The sequence below is a fragment of the Chanos chanos genome, chromosome 9 (assembly GCF_902362185.1).
Source record: "Chanos chanos chromosome 9, fChaCha1.1, whole genome shotgun sequence".
Taxonomy (NCBI): Eukaryota; Metazoa; Chordata; class Actinopteri; order Gonorynchiformes; family Chanidae; genus Chanos; species Chanos chanos.
In genome coordinates this window covers 30,761,461-30,787,720 of record NC_044503.1, presented here as the reverse complement: position 1 = coordinate 30,787,720, position 26,260 = coordinate 30,761,461, and the positions used below count along the sequence as shown (strand labels likewise).

The 26,260-nt window shown below is 39.7% G+C and overlaps 1 protein-coding gene across 1 annotated transcript; it reads left to right on the top strand.

Moving 5' to 3' along the window:
* Positions 1-3,307: 3,307 nt before the first annotated feature.
* Positions 3,308-25,724, top strand: LOC115820076 (ATP-dependent translocase ABCB1). The gene is made up of 28 exons (XM_030783530.1): positions 3,308-3,389; positions 3,675-3,824; positions 6,632-6,707; positions 7,780-7,951; positions 8,306-8,354; positions 8,750-8,941; positions 9,187-9,358; positions 9,982-10,106; positions 10,859-11,030; positions 13,192-13,305; positions 14,401-14,511; positions 14,699-14,824; positions 15,122-15,325; positions 15,717-15,887; positions 16,200-16,361; positions 16,567-16,740; positions 17,054-17,200; positions 17,541-17,645; positions 18,872-18,949; positions 19,229-19,312; positions 19,762-19,965; positions 20,106-20,206; positions 20,436-20,576; positions 21,695-21,851; positions 22,737-22,934; positions 24,598-24,804; positions 25,028-25,174; positions 25,342-25,724. Exons 2-28 carry the CDS (start codon positions 3,763-3,765, stop codon positions 25,543-25,545), a joined length of 3,855 nt encoding a protein of 1,284 aa, XP_030639390.1. The 5' UTR covers positions 3,308-3,389; positions 3,675-3,762; the 3' UTR covers positions 25,546-25,724.
* Positions 25,725-26,260: the final 536 nt, after the last annotated feature.

Sequence of the window (26,260 nt, the reverse complement as noted above, 5' to 3'; positions counted from 1 at the left end):
CTCTCCTACTGCACTGACTCCAGCAATTCAGCGATCGGAGTCACCGGTTTACTAATCATCGGCCTATCCTTTCATCAGTCTCCACACCTGTGCTCACTTTGTTTTCCCTGATTCCCCCCTCTTTATAAACCTCAGTATTTCCCAATATTGTCACAAAGTCTACACTTTACCATGTGTATTCTGAGCGCTCCTAATCTGCCTAGTGTTATTTGTAGTCTTATTCCAAGTTTGATTCTGAGCTTTGTCCTGATTTATATTCCAGTTTTAGTTTGCTGTTTTTTTGCTTTTCTGTTTGTTTTCTACTTGGTTTTGGAAGATCTGATTTCTGTTTCAGTTTGTATTCGCCTGGTTCTGATTAAAACTTCAACCCTGCACTTGCGTCCGGTTTTCTGGTGACTTTGTGACAAGTATACAAACTTTGCATCAAACTTTTATGGACCAATTTTAAATGTATTTCTTACATTTTACATAAAGTGGTAATTGGTCAATTTTCAAGACATCTAACCGTCTTGCTCTCGTAGACTGGGGAATTCGGTGAAGACTTGTACTTCTCTAAACAACAATGTCAGACATGAATGAGTGAATATTGCAATTGCCTAGTACTCTGATAAATGCTCCTAAGCTGCCATAATTACTCCTCAAGTCATTCCTCTTCATAAATTTGACAATAAAAAAGACAAGGCTAGATTAGGGGATAAGGATACACACTCACATCCATACACATCACTTTCAAACAGGTTGAGAGTGATTCACAGGATATACCATCATTGAGTGTCGTGTAATCTAATGTGTGAAAGATACCAGGTTAATGATTTGCCTAACGATATTTTCAGATAAGAGAATGATGGCTTTCTATCAGATTATTGTTATGTCCAAGTTCTCCGGTAGTTAAAAGTTTTGTTTTTGTTTTTTTGTATTACAGCACAAATCAAAAAGAAGTCGGGATGAAAAACAAAGAGAAAATAGTTACATGGAATGATAAAAAAATAGGGAGAAAAGTTTGAGAGAGAGAGAGCGATAGGGAGATAGAGAATACTAAAATCTAGAGGAGGTGCAATTCCATTTCCACACAAGCCACACTCCAGTGCATCGAGAAATGTAACCTTTGCCAAACATGCCCTCCGGTCACACTGCAGTTTATATATCAGGATAATTAACCACACCATTGGCCTTACTTGCAATAACCAGAGGGAGCTTTTAAGTTCATCTGACAAAAATTAACTCTGTGTGACTCAGCAAGACACTCAGTAACTCCACATGACTGAAATAATGGGCAACCACACGAAAGCTGACCAACAGAACTAATTAGACATGTCATCTGTACTCAGGTTCAGAGAGTGTGAATAAGAGTTAAAGTCAAATTCTCACTGCATCAGTATCCACCATGTCCAGTTAAAAGTTAAAAAAAACTGGGATCAAACAAGCTGATGTGTGTGTGTGTTTCTGTGTGTGTAAAATTCATGTAAGACCAAGAGTAAGAGAAAGAAATGGTTTTTGATCAGTTTTCATAAGATCAGATCCCTTCACTACACATCCATGAATGACCTTTAATGACTTTTCAGACTTTCTTCAACTTTCACAAGTACAACCACTTATCTACCACTAAAACTGTTCACACCGGATCAGTTATTCTTCGGACATCAGACTCTTAAAAACAATAAAAACCTAGTCAAACCTCTAATGTTAGTAATATTAGGAGAGACTGGGAGATAAAGGAACATACCCAGTATTCAGAAGGTTGTTGGCTTGATTCCCACAAATGACAACAGTGTGTGTGTGTGTGTGTGTGTGTGTCAGAGAGAGGGAGAGAGAGAGATGAGCCTTGGCAGTTCTTGACTACCACTATGTAAAGCTCTTAACCATGTGCTACCCGTTTGTTTTACTAGGTGCTTGGACGTGTGAAACGTGCGGGAACTCTCATCAAAGTTATAGTATGTTCACTGCTGACAGAGGTTACGCTGTAAAAATAGACAATAAAGATGCACTGTGTGATAATGTCACAAGAGCACAGGCATTACAATCTATTCAATGAAGACATAAATGGATAACATTATAGAAAAAGAAAAAAAAACATTAAAATAAAGAACGGGTAGAAAGAAAGAAAGAAAGAAAGAAAGAAAGAAAGAAAGAAAAAGACTGGGCACTATTGTTGGTAAATCCTTCCCTCATTTTGTCAGTTGTCCATTTGATAATTTTAATACTTAGTTGTTCTTCAGGGAATTAACATATTTAGGAAGAGCTGTATGTTTGTATCCATGGGCGGATTTAGGTATGGGCGACATGGGCAGCTGCCCAGGGCGGCATCTTGCCGCACCAAAAAAAAAATCGGAATGGTGACTCTCACTCAGGTGGGCGGAGTTCAGTTGGGTTCAGGTCTCCCCACTAGACGCCCGAGCTATGGGGAGCGGGGGAATCTCTCAAATAGCGCACCTCTAACTTTGTACAGTACTAATGCAATTAGTAAAATCAGTCACACTACGAAATGCTTCCAAATTAACTACAATTCATTCTTAATACTGTGAATAGTTTCACAGACATATTGTTGCATTTTTTCTTTGTTGTGCGAAACCGTTAAGAATAATATAAAATCAGTCCGCACTTGTGACGCCGCAAGCGCGACTTTTGGCTCTAAGAATATCTGTGTTAATCAACATTGTGCACGTATGCCAAAAGACTGAGAGAGAAGATAACCATTGCAGCGGTAACCCAGCTCGCCTCTAATATACAGTCTCGTCGATTTGTGCAGGTAGATATATTTATGTTTGCAGGGGTGTCACCGGCCTTTCTTTAGCTGATCATAAACTCTGAACAAGAATAAGCAGAAACATACTCTCGCTCGCAAACGAGGGAGCTCATAGCCATTATTTTGGGATTAATGTTTGACTCCCGGTGATCATGTTACTCCTTACCACCAGCCAAAGTGTGTGTGTGTGTGTGCGTTTGTTTGTCTACAAATTCAGAAATGAACTTGACACGAACACATTATTCTAAACCGTGACATGGATTTCTTCAAGTCTAGATGGCTTTTGTCTGAATCATATGCCTGAAAACAGTAATGAAAATAAAATTGACAAATGCCTTACAATTTTCATTTAAAAACTTAACTTCAGCCCCCATAATTGAATATTTGTGTGCCTGAGTCAATGACAGATACATTTCAAAGAACAAAGGGTCGAACGATCAGGCGCGATGAAGGCGTCCGCTTTATATGATGCAAGCAGCAGTACCGTAATAAACCCTTGTGCTATAAACACAGCAGCCGCCTCGCTGCCGCACACTGTCAAGTCCAGAACGTGTGTGAACTACACCGGAACTCTCAGTTCCTGAGGGAGCATACAGCCACCTAGAAACACACGCTACGTTTGTTTCGAAGGATCGCGGTAGAAGTGGTAAGAATTACAAAAAAATTGTCTATGTTGTAGCAGGAAAAAATTAGCGCCAGAGCTGTAATCGTGAACGCTGATATGATCTAGTGGTAGAGTTTGCTCGCTGGCAGGACGAGTCCTTCCGTTTTTCTGCTAAATTATGAAATGATTTTGCTTTAGGGGGATTGTTATGTGACGACAAAAACAAGCACAGGTCTTTTTTTGCCATTATCAGATGACGTACGTCGTGAAAATATCATGTTATTCCCAAAGTGCATTTTACTGTAACATATCTCTAAATTTACACAGCACGAGACTACCCTCCTTCTGTCATCCCCAAACCTACAAAGTAACTTTGGATTTAGGAGCGAAAAAGGAACGTCAGGATCGAGACATCATGGGTACAAAATACGACTTTGTCGCGGAAGAAGTCAAAGGCGACAAAAATGGGGACATAAGGTAAGTTATTTTGTTTATTAAAATAAGTAGCAATGAGTAAGGCACCGTGTCATAAAACGACGATATCCTCTAGTAGCCTACGTGACCGTAACCAGCAGCGATTGAACTAATCCATTTAAAGCAAAATTCCAACATTTCACACCTGTAACAATGAATAGTTGACTTGAAATATTAGGGTTATGTCTTATTTGTGACAAGGTATTACCTCATGTTTTGTTTCGGCAAAGTTTTGTCTTCGGCAGTCATCAAATGGCTAAAACGGAGCGTGCTAAAGTTGGTTTTAGATTGGCATATTCGCTGGATATTCGGTTTTAAACTTTCCTAAATTCGGACAACGCACTCCAGCTTAATTACACGTTCGAGGGCATGGAAAGTACACTATAATATGGTGTGTCAGAAGAAAATAACAATTTGTTGTTGCTATCGATTTTTATTCAAAAACAGCTTCAGGACACTTTCATTATACCTTCAGTCACTACGTCGATGTAAGGGACCGTCTGCAAATTACATAATTCATGGATGTTCGCCTTCTACATGACAGTTGCTGTTAAAAATATTCACTACAAATGAATAAAATCACCTTTGCACCTCTTTAGCGTTCTACTGCTTCAAAAACGAAATAACTTACTTCCCAAAACGCATATTTAGAATAAACTCCCAATTTTAGAAGCTTTCTTAGAGAAATCTTCATTAAAGATCCATAACATGACCTGAAATTATAAATGTTTCAATATAATGGTTGTAGTACCATCAGAGTATGTCACTTGAGAATGTGAGAATTTCCTTTAAAGTCAAATTACATGGAACTGAGAGGGTTTCTTTTCCTCCAAGAAAATTATTCACCAAAATCAACTAAATGGCCAGTAGACTTTTTCTCATTCTGATTGCTGTAGCATCTCCCAATTACAGTGTAGAACACAGTACAGGTGGGATTAAAAATATATATATATATCTACACTGTATGTGTGTGTGTGTGTGTGTGTATATATATATACCACTGACTCTTGAGATAAGGGACAAAACATGTTTTGTGTCTTCCATTTTTTCTTTAAATACTACATTAATTTGATATATTTATAGACAAAAGTCTCAGTTTAAAAACCATGTAAGGGAACAGTTTTTTTATTAAAACACTTTTTATGAAAATTGGCATTTATTCACATCATAACTTGATTTGTGTCAACTCCATCAGACACACCAAAAAGCATGGTATTTTAATTTGACCAATTCAACAAGAGTGTAAAGTCAGAGTCAAGTCAACTGACAGTCAACTGACGTGCTGTGTCTTGTACACTGGAGCCATTTAGTTTTTTTTTCCCAGTTGCTAGCTGCCTCTATAAGCTAAAGTAAAATGCCGACATTTATGCCACAAATCTTAATTAAGACTGTCGTAATGGAAAGATGGTGTTGACACGTTAAAGCTGTGACTGTAGTGCTGCCAACATTGTTTGTTTAAAATATCATCAAATTGAAAACTTACCAGACCAAATGTGAAATTCATTTCATGAATAGACATAGTTTCTTCAGGTTTAACTTTTAAAGTGTTTTTATTATTATTAATTTCTTGATTTTTATCACGGAGAAGACTTTTTGATGTAGGGTTTTGTCCCTTATCTCATGAATCAGTGATATATATCAATAACATAAAAAACAGAATACCTTCACTCCTGTTTTACATATAATTGAACTCACCTGCAGAAAGTAACACATTCTAACTAGGGACTACTACAGCCTTTGGAATGCAATAATGTCACTTACTTGATTTTTTTTAATGTGTTTAAAAGAAATAATTTACTCCTGTTTCCCAAGCTACTGCTGTTTTCCTGTTTATGCCACCTGCGGAAGTGCTTTGCCACATTCTAGTTGTGAATATTTAGTGAATATTTTTCAGAAATAATTCACCCCTGCTTCCATATAAGATGACGTTTCATAAAAAATTCACTTATACTAAGTTATGCACTGTAGCTGGGAATTACTACAGCAGCCAGAATGAGAAAAAGTTGGTTGATTTTTAGTGAATATCTTTCATAAATAATTGCCCCCCCCCCCTTTCCATATAAGTTGATATTTCACAGAACATTCACTTGTAGTAAGTTATGCACTGTATTTTGGAACTACTACAGTAATCAGAATGGAAAAAGGTCATTCAGTTGATTTTTAGTGATTTTTTTTCAGAAGTAATTGACTCCTGCGTCCATATGAATTCACCTTTCTCTAAAACCTCACATGTAGTAAGAAAGACACTGTAATTGGCAATTACTACAGAAATCAGAATGAGAAAAGGTCATGTCGTTTTTAGTGAATTTATTTCAGAGGTAAATCCTCTTTAGTTCCATGTAATTTCACTTGTAATCCATGTAATCTTCACTGCCCTCATCGTGGGTTTCATCTCACCTGTAGTAAGTGATACACTCTGATGTCGAGCTACTACAACCATTAGAATGAGAAAGGACCTTTTATGTATTTTTAGTGAATATTGTTCTAAGAAAGCTCCTGAAACAGGGAGTTTCTTCTAAATATGCATTGTGGGAAGTCAGTTACTTAATTTTGGAATTACTAGAACATTGAATTGGTGTAAAGTTGATTTTATTCATGCTCAGTGAACATTCCTTTAATACCAACGAGCATGTGAAAAAGCAAACATCCATGAAATGTGTCATTTGCAGACGGTCCCTTACAGGGTCCATACAGCTTACAACATTACTAAAAAAAAACCCATGCATATTCCATAATGTTTAATTTTAACATAAACCTACCGGTATTACATTGCATATTATATTGTTTTCACGTATGACAATGTTTTTTAGTGGGAAAGATGTAGAGGACAAGGACAAGGAGAAGGAGGAGCCGGAGAAAGTGGAGATGGTTGGTCCTTTTGAAATGGTAAGTAGTCTGACTCACGACTTTTTTTTTAACGTACATCAGTTCTCAATTTATTGTGAGCCTTATGTGTAATTTATAAATATGCTTATATTTCTAGGTGTCAGTTCCATTGCTCGTGTATATTATGTAATATTGTAATATCATCTTCATGATTTATGATTAATCATCAGTCTGAGCATGTTGGTATAAAATGGATTTAGGGCGTTTAAATACGTTGTATAAAGAGTGTTCTTGCCACTCGCAACAAACAAGACGCATTTTAAAACCGAATATGGCATCCTCAACTATATTCTAAAACTTGCATGCACCATTTGATGATCTGCAACGTCCGATCGATTGTTAGGCGTAACTGATACCTTTTCCACGCAATCGCCCTTCAGTTAAATATAGCTTTCTTATTGATTCATTCCAATTAAGCGCTGGCTTCAATACGTAGCACTTCACTCAACGTGGATTTCGTTGCTCAGTACGTCTCTTGGGAATCCACTGAGCTCCGTAATATCTGGTAATGTAATTTACCTAAACTATTTACAACTTGTGTAATTTATGATTCAATTTCGAACCAGTTTAACACACCGCTTACATATCGGCGTTATGGATAGCAATGTAAAATATCCATTACCGTCTCCTTCGTGAATTAGTGTTTAATTAATTGAAGTTCTGTATTTCTGTTAGTATGTTTTAAACATAATAAGGAATTCTAATGTGATTTGGTCAGATGTGTACTCTGTTTATAAAGAAATGAAGTGGTCTTTTGTAAGTCACTTTGGACAAAAGCGTCTACCAAATGACTAAGTGTAAATGTAAAGTAATATGATGTATTGTAAAAGATGATGTCATCTGTCCTACTTTTCAACTGCATCAGACTTAAAGCACAGGAGAAGAATGTTTACAAAGCACATAATGTCTCCTCAATTACCACTGTTGAATTCAAAATTTATTTTCTTATTATTTTATCTGCTATGTCATTCATCCACTTCCTCCTCCACCTCCTCCTCCTCCCCTTCATCATCATCACGATAATCTTTTTCTTCTGTGTGTTTGTGTGTGTGTGTGTGTGTGTGTGTGTCAGTTCCGCTTCGCAGATAGTTTGGACATTTTCCTGATGGTTTTAGGAGTAATCATGTCCATGGCCAATGGGGCGGTATTTCCTCTCATGATCATTGTGTTTGGTGACATGACAGACAGTTTTGCCGAAGACACAGCGATGGGGTCTTTACCAAACAACTTGACAGGTTATCCAAGTAGGTCCCCTCACAATTTAACAACATATCCATTCAACACAGTGTGACACAAATTACTGTCACAAGATGTAAAATAATCCAGAAATGCAAGAAAAGTTATGATTTTGTGCTCTTTATGGTGACTTTGAAATACAGTAGCTTTATTAATAGTGTTTGCGTTGTTTCTGGAGGCTTCTGACCGATTCCATTTAAAAATTACGACTTTTTAGAGGTGGAAAAATAAACGTAATCCATGTTTTGGATGAAGCTCTGTTTTCTGTTATCTTCTGTATTCGACTTTATTTGTTTAATGTGAATTGTGACATGGTTTTGACCACAAGGTTGTAATATGTTCTGTCGTTCTGTCAATGTCAGACTCCACATTTCCACAGTCCAATGAAACACTGGGAGAGCAGATGACCAGGTACTGGGTTGTTCTCACATACCAGTTGAACCAGTTTTGTAACACAGTAGTGCCAGTTTTACTAATACTTTACACAAGTTCAAAGCAAGTTGATGTAGCTTGTAAAACTGTCTTTTTAAAACTGAACATGACAAGAATTCAGCCTGGGTTTTGTATTCTTTTTCAAGAGGGGAATGAAATCATCCACCTTCTTTGCTAGTTTCTATCTTTTTCAGTTTAACTTTTTTTATCCAAGATAAAATAGAATTTTTGAAATGACATGGCCAATACAAAATATTTTCTTTAATCTTTCCCTTTTTTCTAAGTTGTTCAATAAATGGAAAATGCAGTGTATGAATACCTCTCTCTCTCCCTCTCTCTCCCTCTCTCTCTCTCTCTCTCTGTCTCTCATTCAGGTATGCCATATACTACAGCATTTTGGGATTTGTAGTCTTGCTGAGTGCATATATACAGGTAGCTTTCTGGACTCTGGCGGCTGGGCGACAGGTGAAGAGACTCAGGAAGCTGTTTTTCCACTCCATCATAAAACAAGAGATCGGCTGGTTCGATGTCAATGAAACAGGCCAACTCAACACCCGCCTCACAGAGTGAGATATCTAAAAAGAATTCATGCTTTTTAATATATGCATATATCTACACACACACACACACACACACACATATATATATATATAAAATCTGTATCTCTCACTCTCACTCTCCCTCTCTCTCTGTCTCTCTCTCTATATATATGTGTGTGTGTGTGTGTATGTGTGTATATATATATATATATATATATATATATATATATATATATATATATATATATATATATATATATATATATATACAGTGACATCTACAAGATAAACGAGGGTATTGGGGATAAGCTGGGAACACTGATTCAGAATATAACCACCTTCTTCACTGCCCTCATCGTGGGTTTCATCAGAGGCTGGAAACTTACCCTCGTTATCCTTGCTGTCAGTCCCCTGCTTGGCATCTCTGCTTCCATCATAGCCAAAGTAAGTAACAGAGAGAGAGAGAGAGAGAGGGAGAGAGAGAGCAGAAGAGCCTGTTGATTCAAGATGAGGGAGGAGATGAGGGGAGGAAGGAAAAAAAGAAGCCATGAGAGAGAGAAAGAGAGAGTCATTTGATACAGAGTGAAACCGAGAGAAAGAAACCAAGACAGAGAGAGAGAGAGAGACTGAGATAGGAACATGTGACAGAGTGAGAGAGAGGGGAGAAGAGAGGAGATGTGTAATGTGTGTTTATCTATGTGTTGTAAGCAGAGAGAGAGAGAGAGAGAATGAGGCTTTGAGACAGCAGAAAGAATGGAATGTAATCTACTTCCACCACCAGTCTCTCTCTCTCTCTTGTCCCTCCTGCTGGGTCAAATTTTCTGCTTTACTTTGCAAAGGCAGTGCTGTTTTGAAGCATGATTAACTTGATTAGGACGTCGTATGGTTCTGTGTGTGTATGTGTGTGTGTGTGTGTGCGCGCGTGTGTGCGTGTGCGTGTGCGTATATGTGTGTGTGTGTAGTTGCATTTGTTCCCTTTTATAGTGGTAACCAAAGTAAGTAATCGCTTTATTGCTTTTATGGTATGATAAAACAGGCATCTGCTCTCTCCCTCTATCTCTTTCCAGGTGATGACATCATTTACTTCCAAAGAGCAGACAGCTTATGCTAAAGCTGGAGCTGTGGCTGAAGAAGTTCTGTCTGCAATCAGAACAGTTTTTGCTTTTGGAGGACAGAAGAAAGAGATAGAGAGGTGTGTGTGTGTGTGTGTGCGCGCGCGTGTGTGCTGGTGCACCCTCCCTGAAGGATGTTGATGTTTTGATTAAATAAGAAGACTAAGAAGTTAAGTTTGCTTTGGTTACATTTGTAGTATTCTTCGTGTGTGTGTGTGTGTGTGTGTGTGTGTTGGGGGGGGGGGGGGGCGGTTGTAAATTTATGTGTTTGAATATCTGAGTACATTTATATAGTGGGTGGGTCTAATTAAACTGCACATAAAGAGGGACTATGACATGGCCAAAAAACACACAAAACGCCCACTGATTTTGGTTTTCAAGTACACAGCTCTGCTCTCCAGCTGGACTTCCATTCACAAAAATGCCACATAATGTTTATGGCTGACTGCAGCTCTGATATCGGGCTGTAGGAGCTTTGGAAGCAAGCTTGGCTTTTACAGTGCTGAACCAGTTATTTATATATGTCGCTGACCTATGTCACTAGTGTCTGCTCAGCTTAGTTCTCTGAGCCAAGTTCTCTACATTACCCCTCCTGTCTGACGTTTGAAAACAAAAGGTGTAGACTATTGTCTGTAACATGGCCAAAAGCTGGTGCTCTGGTCCAAGCTAACCTTGACACCTTCTCTCTCTTTCTACTTATTCTTGTCCTTCTCCTTCTTCTTCATCTTCATCCCCCCCCCCCGTGTCCAAGTGTGGTTATATTACTACTTTAGGAAGAGAATCTTTAAGGGCCATGCTGTACATTACTGTTTTCTCTTTTCCCTGTTCAAAGGTATCACAAAAACCTAGAGGACGCTAAGAACATGGGTGTAAGGAAAGCCATCACGGTGAACATCGCCGTAGGTTTCAGCTTCTTCATTGTTTACTTGTCATATGCTCTGGCCTTCTGGTACGGAAGCACCCTGATTTTGGCAGGAGAGTACACCATCGGCAACGTCCTCACGGTGAGTCCGAGCAGTTTGGCCAGGGAGTCAGCGCCGAGTCACAGCAACTTTCGAGTCAAAGTCAGCAAAGCAGGGAATCACAGTCAAAACATTGACTCTCAACAAGAACAATGTAGTGGAATTCAGCAATTATAACGAAAGAAAGAAAGAAAGAAAGAAAGAAAGAAAGAAAGAAAGAAAGAAAATGAAAGAAAGAAAAAAATGTATCAAGCCATTAAGGGAATAGCGGTTCTAAGCACACTGAACCATAAGTTATAGTCAAGAACACCGAATCATAAATTAGAACACCAAGTCAACAAATAATGTTTAACCTCAGTCATCATGCGGTTGGATTGAACACAGAGTCAGAACTATCACTGTCCCAGAATGCATTGTAAAAGAGTCAGTCCTGTACCCGGAGATGGGCAGTATTTCAATTAAATGTATTTACAATATGTATTTGAGTATTTTGTAATTTGTATTTTGCTGAATGGACAACAATCAGATGTAATTTGTAACAAAATACTTGGAGAGATTGTATTTTGTGTATTTAAAATACTTAATCAATATGTCATTTTATTCTCAAATAAGACAAGAAGTTTCATCACCAGGCTTACTATAGGACCACTAAATATAGCCTATCACAGTCTTTGTCTAGATGCAATAAATCACATGACACATCCTTCTGGGTCCAGCACACTCGGTGGGAAATGTTTGCTTTCCTCAATGACCAGTAACCCAAGGAAAGAAGCTGCTTTAGTGCTCAGTACAAATTGCCTTAAGGCAGTGGTTCTCAACTCTAGTTCTGGGGTTATTTCAGAAAGCAGGGGCCTATACTACAAAGTGAGGTAAAGGGAACTTCTGGTTAAGTTAACTCAGAGTTAGTGGTAAATCTCCTAATATAAGAGCCCTATGGCTTCATACTCCTAGCAAAACAAAGCCATAGGGCTCTTCTATTAGGAGATTTACCACTTACTCTGAGTCAACTTAACCAGAGGTTACCTGGACAAGCCAGTTACCTCGCTTTGTAGTACAGCCCTCAGATTTGGTGAAAACTCAGAGTTAGTTAACTCAGAGAAAGTAGTAAACCTCCTAATAGAGGAGCCCTATGGCTTTGTTTTGCCAGGAGAATGAAGCCACAGGACTCCTCTATTAGGGGGTTTACTACTTTCTCTGAGTTAGCTAACTATGAGTTCTCACTAAATCTGCTTTCTGAAATACCCCCCTGGGGCCCACTGTCCTGCATGTCTTTGTTTTACCTCTCTTGATCTCAGAACTGACACACCTGATTCCACTGATTTGATTAATCATCAAGCCCTTGATTAGCTCAAGTAACTGTGATAATGAAGAGTTAAAACGAAAACGTGCGGGACAGTGGGCCTTGAGGTCTGGGGTTGAGAACCACTATCTTAAGATAAAGTATGTAGTAAAATACACTATCAGATATTGCTCACTGAATGTCATCAGAGGACAGAAGAACAGAGCAATTAGCAAATAGCTGTGCTCTAAAACTTGCCTGGGACAGTGGCATCTTGTAAATTGTCTTATGGAAGCCTTCATTATCAATACAACAGACTAGCTACTTTTGTTCCTAAGGACAAAATTAATGTCTAACAGCTAAATTTAGGCATTTTTACAGCAGGTAATCTCTTATACTAAATGTGTTGCATGTCTTCCATTGATTGCTTGTAAAGTTAGAGATCCAGGAAATTAGCTTACTCCACTTTCGCACTTACTGTAAATCACTCCTGAAAAAGGCATCTGCTGAATGTCTAAAGTAGTGTTACAGATCATTTTTTATGTATTTTTGTATTTTCAAATTACAAATTACTTGTATTTTAATTAAATACATTTTCTCACACCAGTATTTTGTATTTTATTTTGATACATTTGATGAGCAAGTATTTGTAATTTGTTTCAAGATCCTTTTTTATGTATTTGTGCCGTGCTATAAAGCAGGGTGTAATTAGTTGTGAAATAAAGCTGATATCTCCCATTCTGTTTTTGGCAGTAAGCAACTTAAGTTAAAAAACTTTATCTCTGTCTGTATGTCTTGTCTGTCTGTCCCTCTCTCTCTCACTCTTTCTGTTTCTCTGTTCCTCTCTCTCTCTTTTTCTCTCTCTTGCTCTTCCCCTCTCCCTCTTTCTCTCTCTGTTTGTCTGTTTGTCTATCTATCCTCCAGGTATGTTTCTCAGTCCTGATTGGAGCTTTTGGCATTGGCCAAACCTCACCAAACATCCAGGCTTTCTCCAGTGCAAGAGGGGCTGCCCACAAAGTCTTTGGTATCATTGACCATGTAAGTGACCATCCTGATCTAATTTGGCACTGTTCTGATACATCCACACACTGAGTTGGGAGATAACTCCACGTGTCTTCTGTTTTTGCCGCTTAGAACAGAACTCAAAAGAGAGGTTGCCTGTCTGAGATGAAAAGCTATTAGACTCTTGTGATGCTTTTATGTTACAGTGTCAGTTTGTCAGTCGGGCTCAGGTCCATTTGTGAGAAAGTAAGAGTTTTCGGGTAAAAACTTCCAGGAACATGTGAACGTGTAGAAGCAATAGTAGGTATTTAAGAAGTGAGTGAAATGAGATGATTAGCGAATAATAAATGAAAGAGGGAATACTTGTTTGTGGGGAAAAAAAGTCAAATGAGTATTAAGTCAAGTGGTGCCGTCCTGTTTTGTTTTTTGTGTCATGTAAAACCCTTTTAGACTATAAACAGTGATACTAAATAAACTTGAAACTTGAAAGATTGCTCAGGTGAAGAAGAGGTTGGCGAGGAAGGTATTGGTTTATCAGAAACGCAGAAACCACGGCAACAAAGGAACCGACGTTAACATTGAATTTCCTGTCTCGAACTTATGTCTTCCTTTCTCCTTTATCTCCCCGTGGAGCAAACCTGAGGAGAAGAGGTCGGGACATGGGACACACACACACACACCCTCCATTGTTTTACCCTAAACATGGCCTTGATCGAGAAGGGAGTTCAGAGTTACCACCTGCTGGGATCTAATGAACACTTTGCACAAGACGCTGCATTTTACAATGTGTGCTGCCTGTTTGTACAATACACTTTACAAAACGTGCATATTTGTTATCCACGCTTCTCCTGTTTCCGCAGCATTTGACTTCATCTCCAGACACAATGTGGTGTTGTTTACTGTACTTCACTGTATTGTGTAGTACTTTGACCTCATGTTGATTTATATGCATTTTATATTGCCTGTGTTATAGCTACACTACAATTTTTTTTTATGCCTTATGTGTCTAAAGGTTAATATTTTATGCTAACCAGGAACTTTTTTTTTTCGTTGACTTTTGTAAAAAGTGAAAAATGGTAATAAACTGAATGGTGTTTGTTTGAGACTCACTGTGTATGGTTTGTTTTTCAGGAGCCCAACATTAACAGTTTCTCAGATGAAGGTCACAAACTGGACTCAGTGAAAGGGAACATTGAGTTTAAAAACATTCATTTCAGTTACCCATCACGACAGGATGTCAAAGTAAGTTCAGCTGGTTTACAGATATATGAAATGCAACACATATTTATCACATCAGTATTTCTCATCATTTTTTAATATGTTTATTAAGAATTATTTGGTGTCTAATATTTTTTAGTTGTTTAGATGCTGTAAGCTACACTGAAATTGTAAGATGTTGTCATTCTGAATGGTGTGCGTGTGTGTGTAGGTACTGAATGGAATGAACTTGAAAATCAGTAGTGGACAGACCATCGCTCTGGTGGGGAGTAGTGGGTGTGGCAAGAGTACCACCGTTCAGCTGCTGCAGCGTTTCTACGACCCGCAAGGGGGAACAGTATGTGTCACAGAGAGAGAGAGAGAGAGTGTACTGCAGTAACCCTTCAAAATGCTCTTCTTTCTTTCTTTCTTTCTTTCTTTCTTTCTTTCTTTCTTTCTTTCTTTCTTTCTCTCTTTCTTCCTTCGTCTTCCTCACTCTCACCCTCATTGTTCCTCTCTCTCTCACTTTGTTTAATAGAATAAGTTGTTGCAATTCTGTTTCTCACCAAGTATATTGCACTCTTCTCTACACTCTCTCTCTCTCTCTCTCTCTCTCTCTCTCTCTCTCTCTCTCTTTCTCTCTTTATGTGCGTAGGTGAGTATAGATGGTCATGACATCCGTTCTTTGAACGTGAGTCATCTGAGGAAGCTGATTGGAGTCGTGAGTCAGGAGCCCGTTCTGTTCGCCACCACCATCGCCGAGAACATACGTTATGGACGTGAAGATGTCACTCAGGCCGAGATCGAGCAGGCCACACGAGAAGCCAACGCCTACGATTTCATCATGAAACTCCCAAATGTAAGACACAGCTCACTGTGCAACCATGCAGTCTGTTAAAAATAATCCAGTTAAACACTTGTTAGCTCGTAAATTGTAGACAGTAAAGTCTCAATGATAAAAATATAAAAATATGTTATTGGTATTTCAGTTCTGAATCTGTGAGCACCTGGTAATTCCATTAGTAATATGACATCTAAGAGAAATTAAATATAATCAGTAGTTATGAAGCTGTATAAATACTAGAAAGATTGTTGTTATTGGTTGTAACATCCAGATATCTAACGCAAGAGCAGAAACACCCAGTCAAAAACAAAATCGTCACATTGGGAAAGACATCCTCCTACAGCGAAATGACTCAAAACAAAACGAAAATTATTGGTTTAAGTCTTGTCTCATGAATTTTTCACAGAAATTCGATACACTGGTTGGAGACAGAGGCACCCAGATGAGTGGTGGCCAGAAACAGCGAATCGCAATCGCCCGTGCTCTCGTACGCAATCCCAAGATCCTCCTGTTGGACGAGGCCACATCTGCGTTGGACACCGAGAGCGAAGCCATTGTACAAGCGGCCCTGGACAAGGTACACACGCCATGTTATTCTACACCTCAAACATATTTACGTTCCCAATTACTGACGTGTTTCCTCATCCCAGACAAGCCGTTTCCCGAATGTTCACAAAAAAAGCAAATGCAACTTTAGAGGGCTGTACCAGCGTCACATTAAGTTAATTATTTATGTTGCTAATTCAGTTACCATGGTAAAACATCTGTGTGGTGTAAGATGACTGGTGTTCTGCATAACCAAACTCTTACTATACAAATTCACATAGGGAGTGCCAGTAGAATTTGAATGCCATTGAAATGGAAATTGAATTTTTGTTTGCATTCGTAGGTGAGGTTAGGTAGGACCACCATCATTGTCGCCCATCGCCTGTCAACCATCCGAAATGCCGATGTCATCGCCGGCTTCCAAAACGGAGAGATTGTGGAGTTGGGCACACATGACGAACTGATGAAGAGGCAGGGGGTTTACCATTCTCTCGTCACCATGCAGGTGAATTTACAAAACAGCACAACATTGTACAAACTGCACGTACACTGTGTGTACATTACATTAAGATATGATGTGAACACACACACACCAGCACAGCAACACAACACAACGCAACACAACAAAATCCATCCCAGCACCATCCACCCCAACTCAACCCGCTCAAACACTGCTCTGTTGTGGTCTTACCCATGTTCTGTTCTCCTAGACATTTAAGAGTGCGGAGGAGGAGGAGGAGGGCAGCGAGGAGGTGGCTTTTGACGAGAAGAGTCCTTCAGCGACGTCCGTGACAGAACACACACTCTTCAGACAGAACTCCAAAGGCTCCTTTGTTGGGTCTGAGAAAGAAAAGAAAGACAATGGTGACAAAGAGACAGAGGAGGTAAGTGCTTGTCCAAAAAAAGAGCAGGATGAAGGGAGGAATGGAGGGATTAAAGACTCTCTTTCACCTTAAAGGAAAGGAAGAGGTCCTCAGTTTTTGTTTATTATTTCTATTTTTGCTGCCATTAATGTCTCCTTTAGTTTTTCTCTTTGAAAGGGATGACACATCTTGAAATATGATTTTGGTTTTAGTCTCTCACTCATGTTTAATAGAATAAGTTGTTGCAAATCTGTTTCTCAAAAAGTATGTTGCACTCCTCTCTGCGCTCTCTCTCTCTCTCTCTCTCTCTCTCTCTCTCTCTGTTTTTCTGCAGGAGGAGAAACCTCCAGAAGTTTCCTTCCTAAAGGTTTTGAGTTTGAATAAGCCTGAATGGCCTTATATGGTAGTGGGTATTTTCTGTGCCATCCTTAACGGAGGCCTGCAGCCTGCTTTTTCTATCGTTTTCGCCAAGATCGTCGCTGTAAGTCACATAACACACACACACATAAACACGTATACACAAACACACACACACACACACACACATTTGTATTGATATCCTAGTGGGCACTTCTCATTGACTCTTATTACCCTGTAACTAAAGAATACTAACCTATCCCTAACCCTAACTCTATCCCTAACCCTAACCAAAGAAATGTTTTGACAGTAACAACAATATAGTTTAGAAAAATGATGTTCTCCTAGTGGGGACCAGCATCTGACCCCTACGATCCCCAGGAAGATACCAATACATGTTACACACACTCACATACACTCCTAGTTCATTGTCTTAGAGTTCTCTCTCTCTCTGTCTTTTTCAGGTGTTCGCTGAACAAGATCAGGAAGTTGTGAGAGAAAAATCCAATCTCTTCTCTCTGCTGTTTGTTCTTATTGGTGTTGTCTCCTTTGTCGCACTCTTCTTCCAGGTGTGTGTGTGTGTGTGTGTGTGTGTGTGTGTAAACTCTTGCATTTGGGAACACCACATAAACTCTTGTATTTGGAAACACATCATATTTGCCTTAAATAAGGGAGAATAGTAACACTACTCAGTATCAAACCACTCACTCATTACCTAAGCCGCTTATCCTAATCAGGGTTGCTGGAGCCTATCCCAGCGCTCATTGGGCGAATTATCATAATTTACCCCAGACAGGTCGCCAGTCTATCGCAGGGCAGACACACAAACACACACACTCACACACACATTCATACCGGGGGGCAATTTAGCGTCTGTAATTCACCTAACCTGCATGTCTTTGGACTGTGGGAGGGAACCGGAGCTCCCGGAGGAAACCCACGCAGACACAGGGAGAACATGCAAACTCCTTACAGAAGGATCCTGGCCGCCTGGCTGGGAATCGATGCGACAGTGCTACCCACTGCACCACCGTGTCGCCCGTGTTGTTGACCTTGATTTCACTGAAATATATCAGTTTCCCCCTATAAATAAAACTGCAGACTTAACTCAAACACAGCAGGTTGAAAAAAAAAGCAGTGGCTTTTGGTGAATGGTTTCCACGGTGACGAGTTTCCCTCTCCTTTAAAAGAGTGCACGTGAGATGGTTCTGTCCCTTAACATTAGTGGCAATCCTTCCTTTCTGTTATCGATCTGTCAATCATTGACTCAGAAGATCCACATCACATGGACATGTCCAGACAAGTCCTGTGTATGCAAAAGTCATAGTTTAGTTACGTAATTTTTCCGAAATAAAGGCAGAACAGTAATAATTACTAGTGCAGTACTTCACGTGTCAGCGTGTTCTTTTAATGTAAATACACAAAACTGTTCTGCAGATTTACGCAGTTTTAAAAGAGTCTGAAAATACTGTTTGTTTTTTTAGAGCTTCTAACAAGCCTTTTCAATGAACTGTTTTGTAGATTTTAAAGCCATAAACACCCTTATAAATTTTTGATTCGACTTTTAAATCCTAATGCTTACCTAGACCTTGAATGCCTTAAATTGAAATCTTACTTGCAAATTTAAATTCTTAGTCCTAAACCTGAGCTGAAACCTAACCTAAACCCTATCCAAGACTGCAGATACAGCTAGCATTATCAAACATGTCCATCATTAACTGTGGTCAAGGTGTTTGTACAATGAACATTGGTGGGTGTTTTGAAAAAACCTCATATTGATTCTTTTCTTTGTCAGGGTTTCTGTTTTGGGAAAGCTGGTGAGATTCTGACAATGCGTCTGAGGTACAAGGCCTTTAAAGCAATGATGAGACAGGTACGACACACGTGGGAGTGTGTGTGTGTGTGTGTGTGTTTGTCTATGTTCGTGTATATGGTAATCTACACATCACCCAATAAACAATTGCAACAAATTAATAAAAGAAGTAACAAGTTAGTCTCTCTTTAAAGAGAGAAAGAGAGTTTAGCATTCCTTTTAAGGTTGAGTCTACATATAAGTGTGAATAGATTCACATGTGAGAACAGACCGTACCCCCAGTTCTAACTCTCTCTGTGCGTCTCTGACTTTCTCTCTGTCTGTGTGTGTGTGGTACAGGACTTAGGCTGGTATGACAACCCTAAAAACAGTGTGGGAGCTTTGACCACCAGACTGGCAGCAGATACCGCTCAGGTTCAGGGCGTAAGTATCTCAACGTCTTTCTCAAGGCGCTCAGTTCACGTGTTCGCCCCCTGTTCAAAGACATCGATGAATCACGAGGACATAAAAAAAATATATCTCCAATTTTATCTGATTCACTTACAATCTAATTACTCATTGCTTCAGCCTAATCATAGGACAAACTTCACAGTCGTCACGCACAGTCATCCAATAAATTATATATATGACAAAATTTATCATATTCTCTCATAAATGCTGGTTTTTGTCCTAGGTTTAGTTTTACTCAAGAGAATATAATTTAGAAAAAAGGCTAAAATAAAAAAAAACCCAACAATAACATGTGAAGACCAACTAATAAGATGAAAACAAACAAACAAAATCAAACGACTAAAGAAGTTGTGAAAAAATGACGTGATTCTTGTCTAGATCGCTCTCTTGACTGGTTCTGTTGGATTTTTTTCCCCCAACAGGCGACAGGTTTGAGGTTGGCAACGTTGGCCCAGAATGTGGCCAACCTTGGAACGTCCATCATCATCTCCTTTGTGTACGGTTGGCAACTCACCCTCCTCATCCTCTCCATCGTGCCCATCATGGCCATCGCTGGTGCCATCCAGGTGAAGGTCTTGGGTGGCCACGCTGCAAAGGACAAGAAAGAGCTGGAGCAGGCGGGGAAGGTACGCAGAACAAACAAAACACGCAAGCGAAAACGACCTCTTATCAGAAAGATATAACAGCTACCCGTCTCTGTTGTCATAAATCTCCTCTCACATGTTCCATGGTTGTTTCTCTCTCTCTATCTCTCTTTCTTTCTCAGATTGCTACAGAGGCCATTGAGAATATCAGAACTGTTGTGTCTCTCACCAGAGAGTCCAAGTTTGAGACTTTGTATCAGGAGAATTTAGTTGTGCCATACAGGTATGTAAAAACAAACAAACAAACAAAAACAAATAACATTAAATGCAAGAAACCCCAACTAGCCATTTTCTTTCAACCACACCAGACAGCACCCCGTTATGGTATTTATAGGAGTTAAAACAAAATATCTTCATAAATTTTGTGATTAATCCTAAAATAATTATTTAAGTACTCATTCCTGTAACCAACACAGTGTTTCACATTATATTTTTTTTCTCCTCTTCCTCAGAAATGCCAAGAAGAAAGCCCACATTTTTGGCTTTACCTTCTCCTTCTCCCAGGCCATGCTCTACTTTGCTTACGCTGGCTGCTTTAGGTTCGGCGCCTGGCTTATCGAACAGAAAATGATGACTTTTGAGGGCGTCTTTCTGTGAGTGTTTCCATGCCCGATCATTCCTTTTCACACTTTACCCACAGATTTATAGCTTAGATATCAGTATATCAGAAAGTGGGGTCAGTTTAGATTTTAGAGATAAACCAAAGCAAAACTTACTCAGCGTAGTCTTTTATATGTATCCTTGATTTGATTTATTATTCTTGGAAAGGGATCATAGGGTTTCCAAACATTCCCACATTTGTTTGCACATTCACTAATTACACACACACACACACACACACACACACACACAGGTACAAAGGCAGTACATCCGTATAGTTCACTAAAGTGATTGCTCCTGCCGTGGAGAGTGAGAGACTCAGGTTAATGCTATAAAAGGCCAGGCAGCTATAGGTTTAATGATTTCACACAAAGGAAATGTGTGACAGGTCAAGTTGGCTAAAGGGGAGGACAAGGGATGGTCCTGTCGCCATGGAGACCGTGGAACGTGACAGGCGACCCGATCAGTGCTTTGCTTGCAAGATAGAAGCACATAATTACTTATGCTATGGAAAAAAAAACAAACGAAAAACAGAACACTGTTAATGATCTTCCTTACATAGATCAACACACTCTTCGTTTAAGTATGCATTGTCCTAGAGTGTTAACAGTCACTTATTTAAAATGACATTTATTTCTGATAGCGGATAAGGAGCGGATAAGATCACCGTGTGGACTGATGATTAAATAAAAACCACAGGACACATTAAGTTCACACACAGATTCTGTGTGTCATAGCACCACACTGAAAGCTCTAAATGACAGTCGTCGTGTTTTGGAATATTTTTAACTGTAAGGACCGATAAGAAACAGGTTTTTCCAAATGACGCTGGTTGGTGTGCTGTAGATGTCAGGAGTACTTGTTTTTTTTTTAATTTCTGTGTGTGTGTGTGTGTGTTTATTATATCTTTATCATGTTGTTGGAGTATATAGGTGTGAGTTGTGTGAGGGATATGTATAACTTTATTTATCTAAAAGAAATAGTTTTTATGGTGTTTTGGCTTGAAGTGTATCTCATCCAATAATCTTATATTCCTATCACCATTTTCTTCTTCAGTTTTCAGTTAACTTACTGTTGATAAACATTAACCTCTATTTCTCTCCTGTCTCAGTGTATTCTCTGCAGTGGTTTACGGAGCGATGGCTGTAGGAGAAGCTAACTCTTTCACTCCAAATTACGCCAAAGCCAAGATGTCTGCCTCTCACATCTTCATGCTCCTCAGCAGAGTCCCAGCCATCGACAATGACTCGGAGGAGGGAGACTCACTGGTAACACATGCACGCATGCACACACACACCACACACACACACTCACATGCTCACAAGCATATCCTGCCTTTAATCTATTTCACAGCTCTCAGATCTACCAGATGACCTCCTTCCCAAAGACCTAATATGATGCAGTTATATATCATTACACCGCTTATAAATCATCCCCGAGATCCTTTTATGCCTTATCCATGATACCTTGCTTCTTTAGGTGGTACGTTTGTTCATTTGAAGTTTATCTGACAGGAAAACCTGTCAAACTTGTAAAAACCAAAGCTATGAGCTAACATTGCTATCTGTAACTATCATGTATGCTAAGAATGTTATCTGTTGTAGCTGATCTGTATCTGTAGATTCTGAACTGTTATCTGACATTCTTTAAGCTTTTGCATGTTCAAGTGTCAATACTTTGATATTGCCGCGAATATTGTCAGATACTACAGACGTCATCAACTATTAGCAGTGTCTGTTACACAAATAAAGCTATCTGTTATGGTTATGGCTAAGATTAACAGCATTGCTGTTCTGAAATTCAAATTGCTGTTGTGTTCAGTGGTGCTCATTCCTATAATAATATTGGTTTTGGTTCTTACCCCTTTTATTCGTTTGAATACTGCTGTTCTGAAAGTCAGTTTACAGTGTTCATTGGCGCTTATTCATTTTATATTGTCAGCTTTGGTTCATCCCCATTTGGTTCTCCCACCTCACTGTTTCTCAAAATTAGTCACTGATTTTTTTTTTTTGTTGTTGTTTGACTTAAGGTTTAATTTTCTGATGTGTAATGTGCTTGTGAAGCAATACTGTCAAATTCTAAACTCTCTCTCGTCCTCTCTCTCTCTCTGTCTCTCTCTCCCTCTCTCTGTCTGTCTCCGTCTCTTTGTAAAGGATAAATTTGAGGGCAACGTGTGCTTCGAGGACGTGCGGTTCAACTACCCGACGCGGCCGGCGGTTCCCGTGCTGCAGGGCCTGAGGCTGAAAGTGAAGAAGGGACAGACCTTGGCTTTGGTGGGCAGCAGTGGCTGTGGAAAGAGCACCACCATCCAACTGTTAGAGCGGTTCTATGACCCTCTGGAGGGCCGAGTGGTGAGAACACACACACATACACACACACACACACAAACAAAGAGAGAGAGACAGCACAACACAGACAGATTTTTGCACACACACAGACCTACAAAAAATTTTTTCACATCACTATTTTACTGACAGGTAAGCTTTATGACTGGAGTAGGTTGCTGACAAACACACACCTACACATACACACACACACACACACACACACAGTTAATCAGTAACTGCCAAACAGTAAAAAACTGACAAAAAAGTCTACTATGAACAAAGGCATTATATTACTGTACAAGTCAAGGCCAAAGATGATAAACTTTTATTATTAGTATTATTTAGAGCCCAGTATCACTATAGATAGTCTCAAAAGGCTTTACATGTCTATACCGAAGTCAAATCAGAATTATAAGAAAAGATTACTCAGACACATGCAAATACATGGAGAGAGCAGCTGCGACATCAGTCGAGTCTCTGTCTATACAGAGTTCACCAAGCCACTACCTCACTGGCACACCAGGATATCTCATTTGGTTCATTCAAATCCAAAGCAAACAGTGGCAGAGAAACTGCTTCATGGCCCCACCTGCTGGTGGTGTAAGGACTCTACACCAGGCCACTACCTCACTGGCACACCAATAGCGCTTTTCCACTAGGATGGTGCCGGTGCGGAGCCAGTGCTGCCTTGGTGCCTTTTGAGAACCGGCCTGCATTTCCACAGGTTTGGGAATCGAACGTTACGTCGCAAAAGTTTGGGTAATTTTCGTAGGGAAAATATAATGTCAGACAGAACGCATCTGCTTGCTTTTTATAAATTTACTTTTACAAGAGGCTTCCACACAGTGACACACCTCACAAATTTTGCCCTAAAAGTTTTTGCTCTGGGGGCAAAATTTATGAAATAAGTATGTCTGTCACCTAGCTCTAAAGTTTAAATGAGTGTTTAAATGAAGGTCAGCAGTGGTCTATTTGCACCAGCCAGAGCAGAGAGAGAGAGAGAGAGAGCTTTTTCTAACGCTCTGGGTACGACTACGTTTGTGTAACAGCCTGCGTTGATATCGACACAAATTGTTGTCTATACATCTTTTAATCATATACATATTTTCATGCTATATATAGCCTTTAGCTTACCGCTATCTTGGTCAGACTTTTTTTGTTACTCCCGCCTCTCTAGAGAATGCCACGCACCAAACACAGAAAACGCTGAACTGATTTGTTCTCCCGTGGTTTTTATTTGCATAGCCCCTGACATCAGCGGTTCCAACTTTTAGGACCAGCAATTCTGTGGTGCCGTCCCGGTGCCAGCCTTTTGGCATCGGCATCAGTATTCTTTCAGTGGAAAAGCGTGGCCCCGGTGCTCGATTAGGCACCAGCACCGCGTCACTGGAAAAGGGGATGTCTCATTTAGTTCATTCAAATCCAAAGCAAACAGTGGCAGAGAAACTGCTTCATGGCCCCACCTGCTGGTGGTGTAAGGACTGTACACCTTTTGATCCTGAACATGCAGTGAAAACAGCTTTCAGACTTGTGAATGTATCGGAAGAATTTCAGCAACTTGCCACAAACCCTGTCTCAAACCTGCCAAAGACGTTTCTAGACCTTTAAATGACTTGATTGGTGGTGATTATGAATTTACATACGATGAGATAAAATAATGACTGATCGACTTTGCGTCGCCGTGCAGATGCTGGACGACAACGACGTGAAAAGACTCAACATCCACTGGCTGCGTTCTCAGCTGGGCATCGTATCCCAGGAGCCAGTGCTGTTCGACTGTAGCCTGGCAGAGAACATCGCTTACGGAGACAACAGTCGTCAGGTCACCCAAGAAGAGATTGAACAGGCAGCCAAAGCCGCAAACATCCACTCTTTCATTGAAAGCTTGCCTCAGGTAAACAACAAACAAAAACAAAAAAAAGTAAATAAATCTGATGCACACTGATCTCTTTCACAGGGAATTCCTTAAGGATACAAGTACGTTGTTTAGTTGTTCATTCATCCATCTATCAACTGTATTGTCCTTCCATTATAACCCAATTGTAGAATTTAAATTACAGTCATAATGTGGTAATGTGTGTCTATTAACTTTTTTCACATTTTATGTTTGTTTGTAGAAATACCAAACGCAGGCAGGGGATAAGGGTACACAGCTGTCAGGTGGGCAGAAACAACGCATTGCCATAGCGAGAGCGATCCTTCGCAACCCCAAAGTACTGCTATTGGACGAGGCCACATCCGCGCTGGACACAGAGAGTGAAAAGGTACATGCCCCAGTCTTACCTTACACTCTGAACGTAAAAAGACAGAGATTACATACAGCAAAACAGGCTTATTCTTAAAGTGTTAATTTGACGTTTTATCTCTTTTCTTGCTCTCTCCTCTCTTTCGTTTTCCTTTTCTGTTACTCTCTCTCTCTCGTTGGGAGCAGATAGTTCAGGAAGCGTTGGATAAAGCGCGTGAGGGAAGAACGTGTATCGTGGTGGCTCACCGTTTGTCCACCATTCAGAACGCCGACCGCATCGCCGTGTTCCAGAACGGCGTGGTGGTGGAACAGGGAACGCACCAGCAGCTGCTCAACCAGCAAGGAGTCTACTACAGTCTCGTCACCTCCCAAATGAGTCACAGCACATAGAGACTTTGTTCTTTTTTTCTGAATATGTTTCAAAAAAAAAAGAGAGAGAGGGTGAGAGAGAGAGAGAAAAAAAGGACAATTTTTTACTGAAGAATTGGTTGGTTGGGATGCAGATGAGGTTATATTTGGGGGGACAGAACTGCGTTCAACAATTTGTGACCTTGAAACACACACACATACATACACACACACACACACACACACACACACACTGCACTTCACACATTTAAAACTTTTTACAGTTCTACAATACATTTCACTTCAATGCACTTATAACTGATATCTATTTTATCAGGTCGCATTCATCGTTTCATCTTCCTGGCTGATTTGAAAGACCCTCTTTGTTTTTTGTTTTTTTGTGATGGGGCTGTGTCGTCATGGCGATAGCTCACATTGTCAAAGAGACTGTTGTCAAGCGCAACAGCACCAAACAGGTTTGGGTCAAATCAGACATAGACCTAAACTTTTTTATTTTTCAGTGATTGTATTCTAAACATGAATCGAGTTCTAATGAAGTATATTGAAAATGTGCCTTTTTTGTACACAGCACTGAAATGAGGCATTGCACTCAATTTCTCTCTATTTAAGACAAGGGGCATTGTATGTGATCATTCAAGAGGACCAAAGAATTTTATTTATCTTCTGTCCGCAGTGGGCTAAGACCCAAGCACTTAATTGTGAAACTAATGTATAGAGAAGGGAAGTAATATTGACT

Excerpts from the sequence above, each read along its gene's own strand:
- LOC115820076 (XM_030783530.1), top strand. The coding sequence starts at position 3,763 with ATGGGTACAAAATACGACTTTGTCGCGGAAGAAGTCAAAGGCGACAAA. Across the intron at positions 16,362-16,566 it reads ATTCTCTCGTCACCATGCAG|ACATTTAAGAGTGCGGAGGA; the intron begins GTGAATTTACAA and ends CTGTTCTCCTAG. Across the intron at positions 25,175-25,341 it reads TGGACACAGAGAGTGAAAAG|ATAGTTCAGGAAGCGTTGGA; the intron begins GTACATGCCCCA and ends CGTTGGGAGCAG.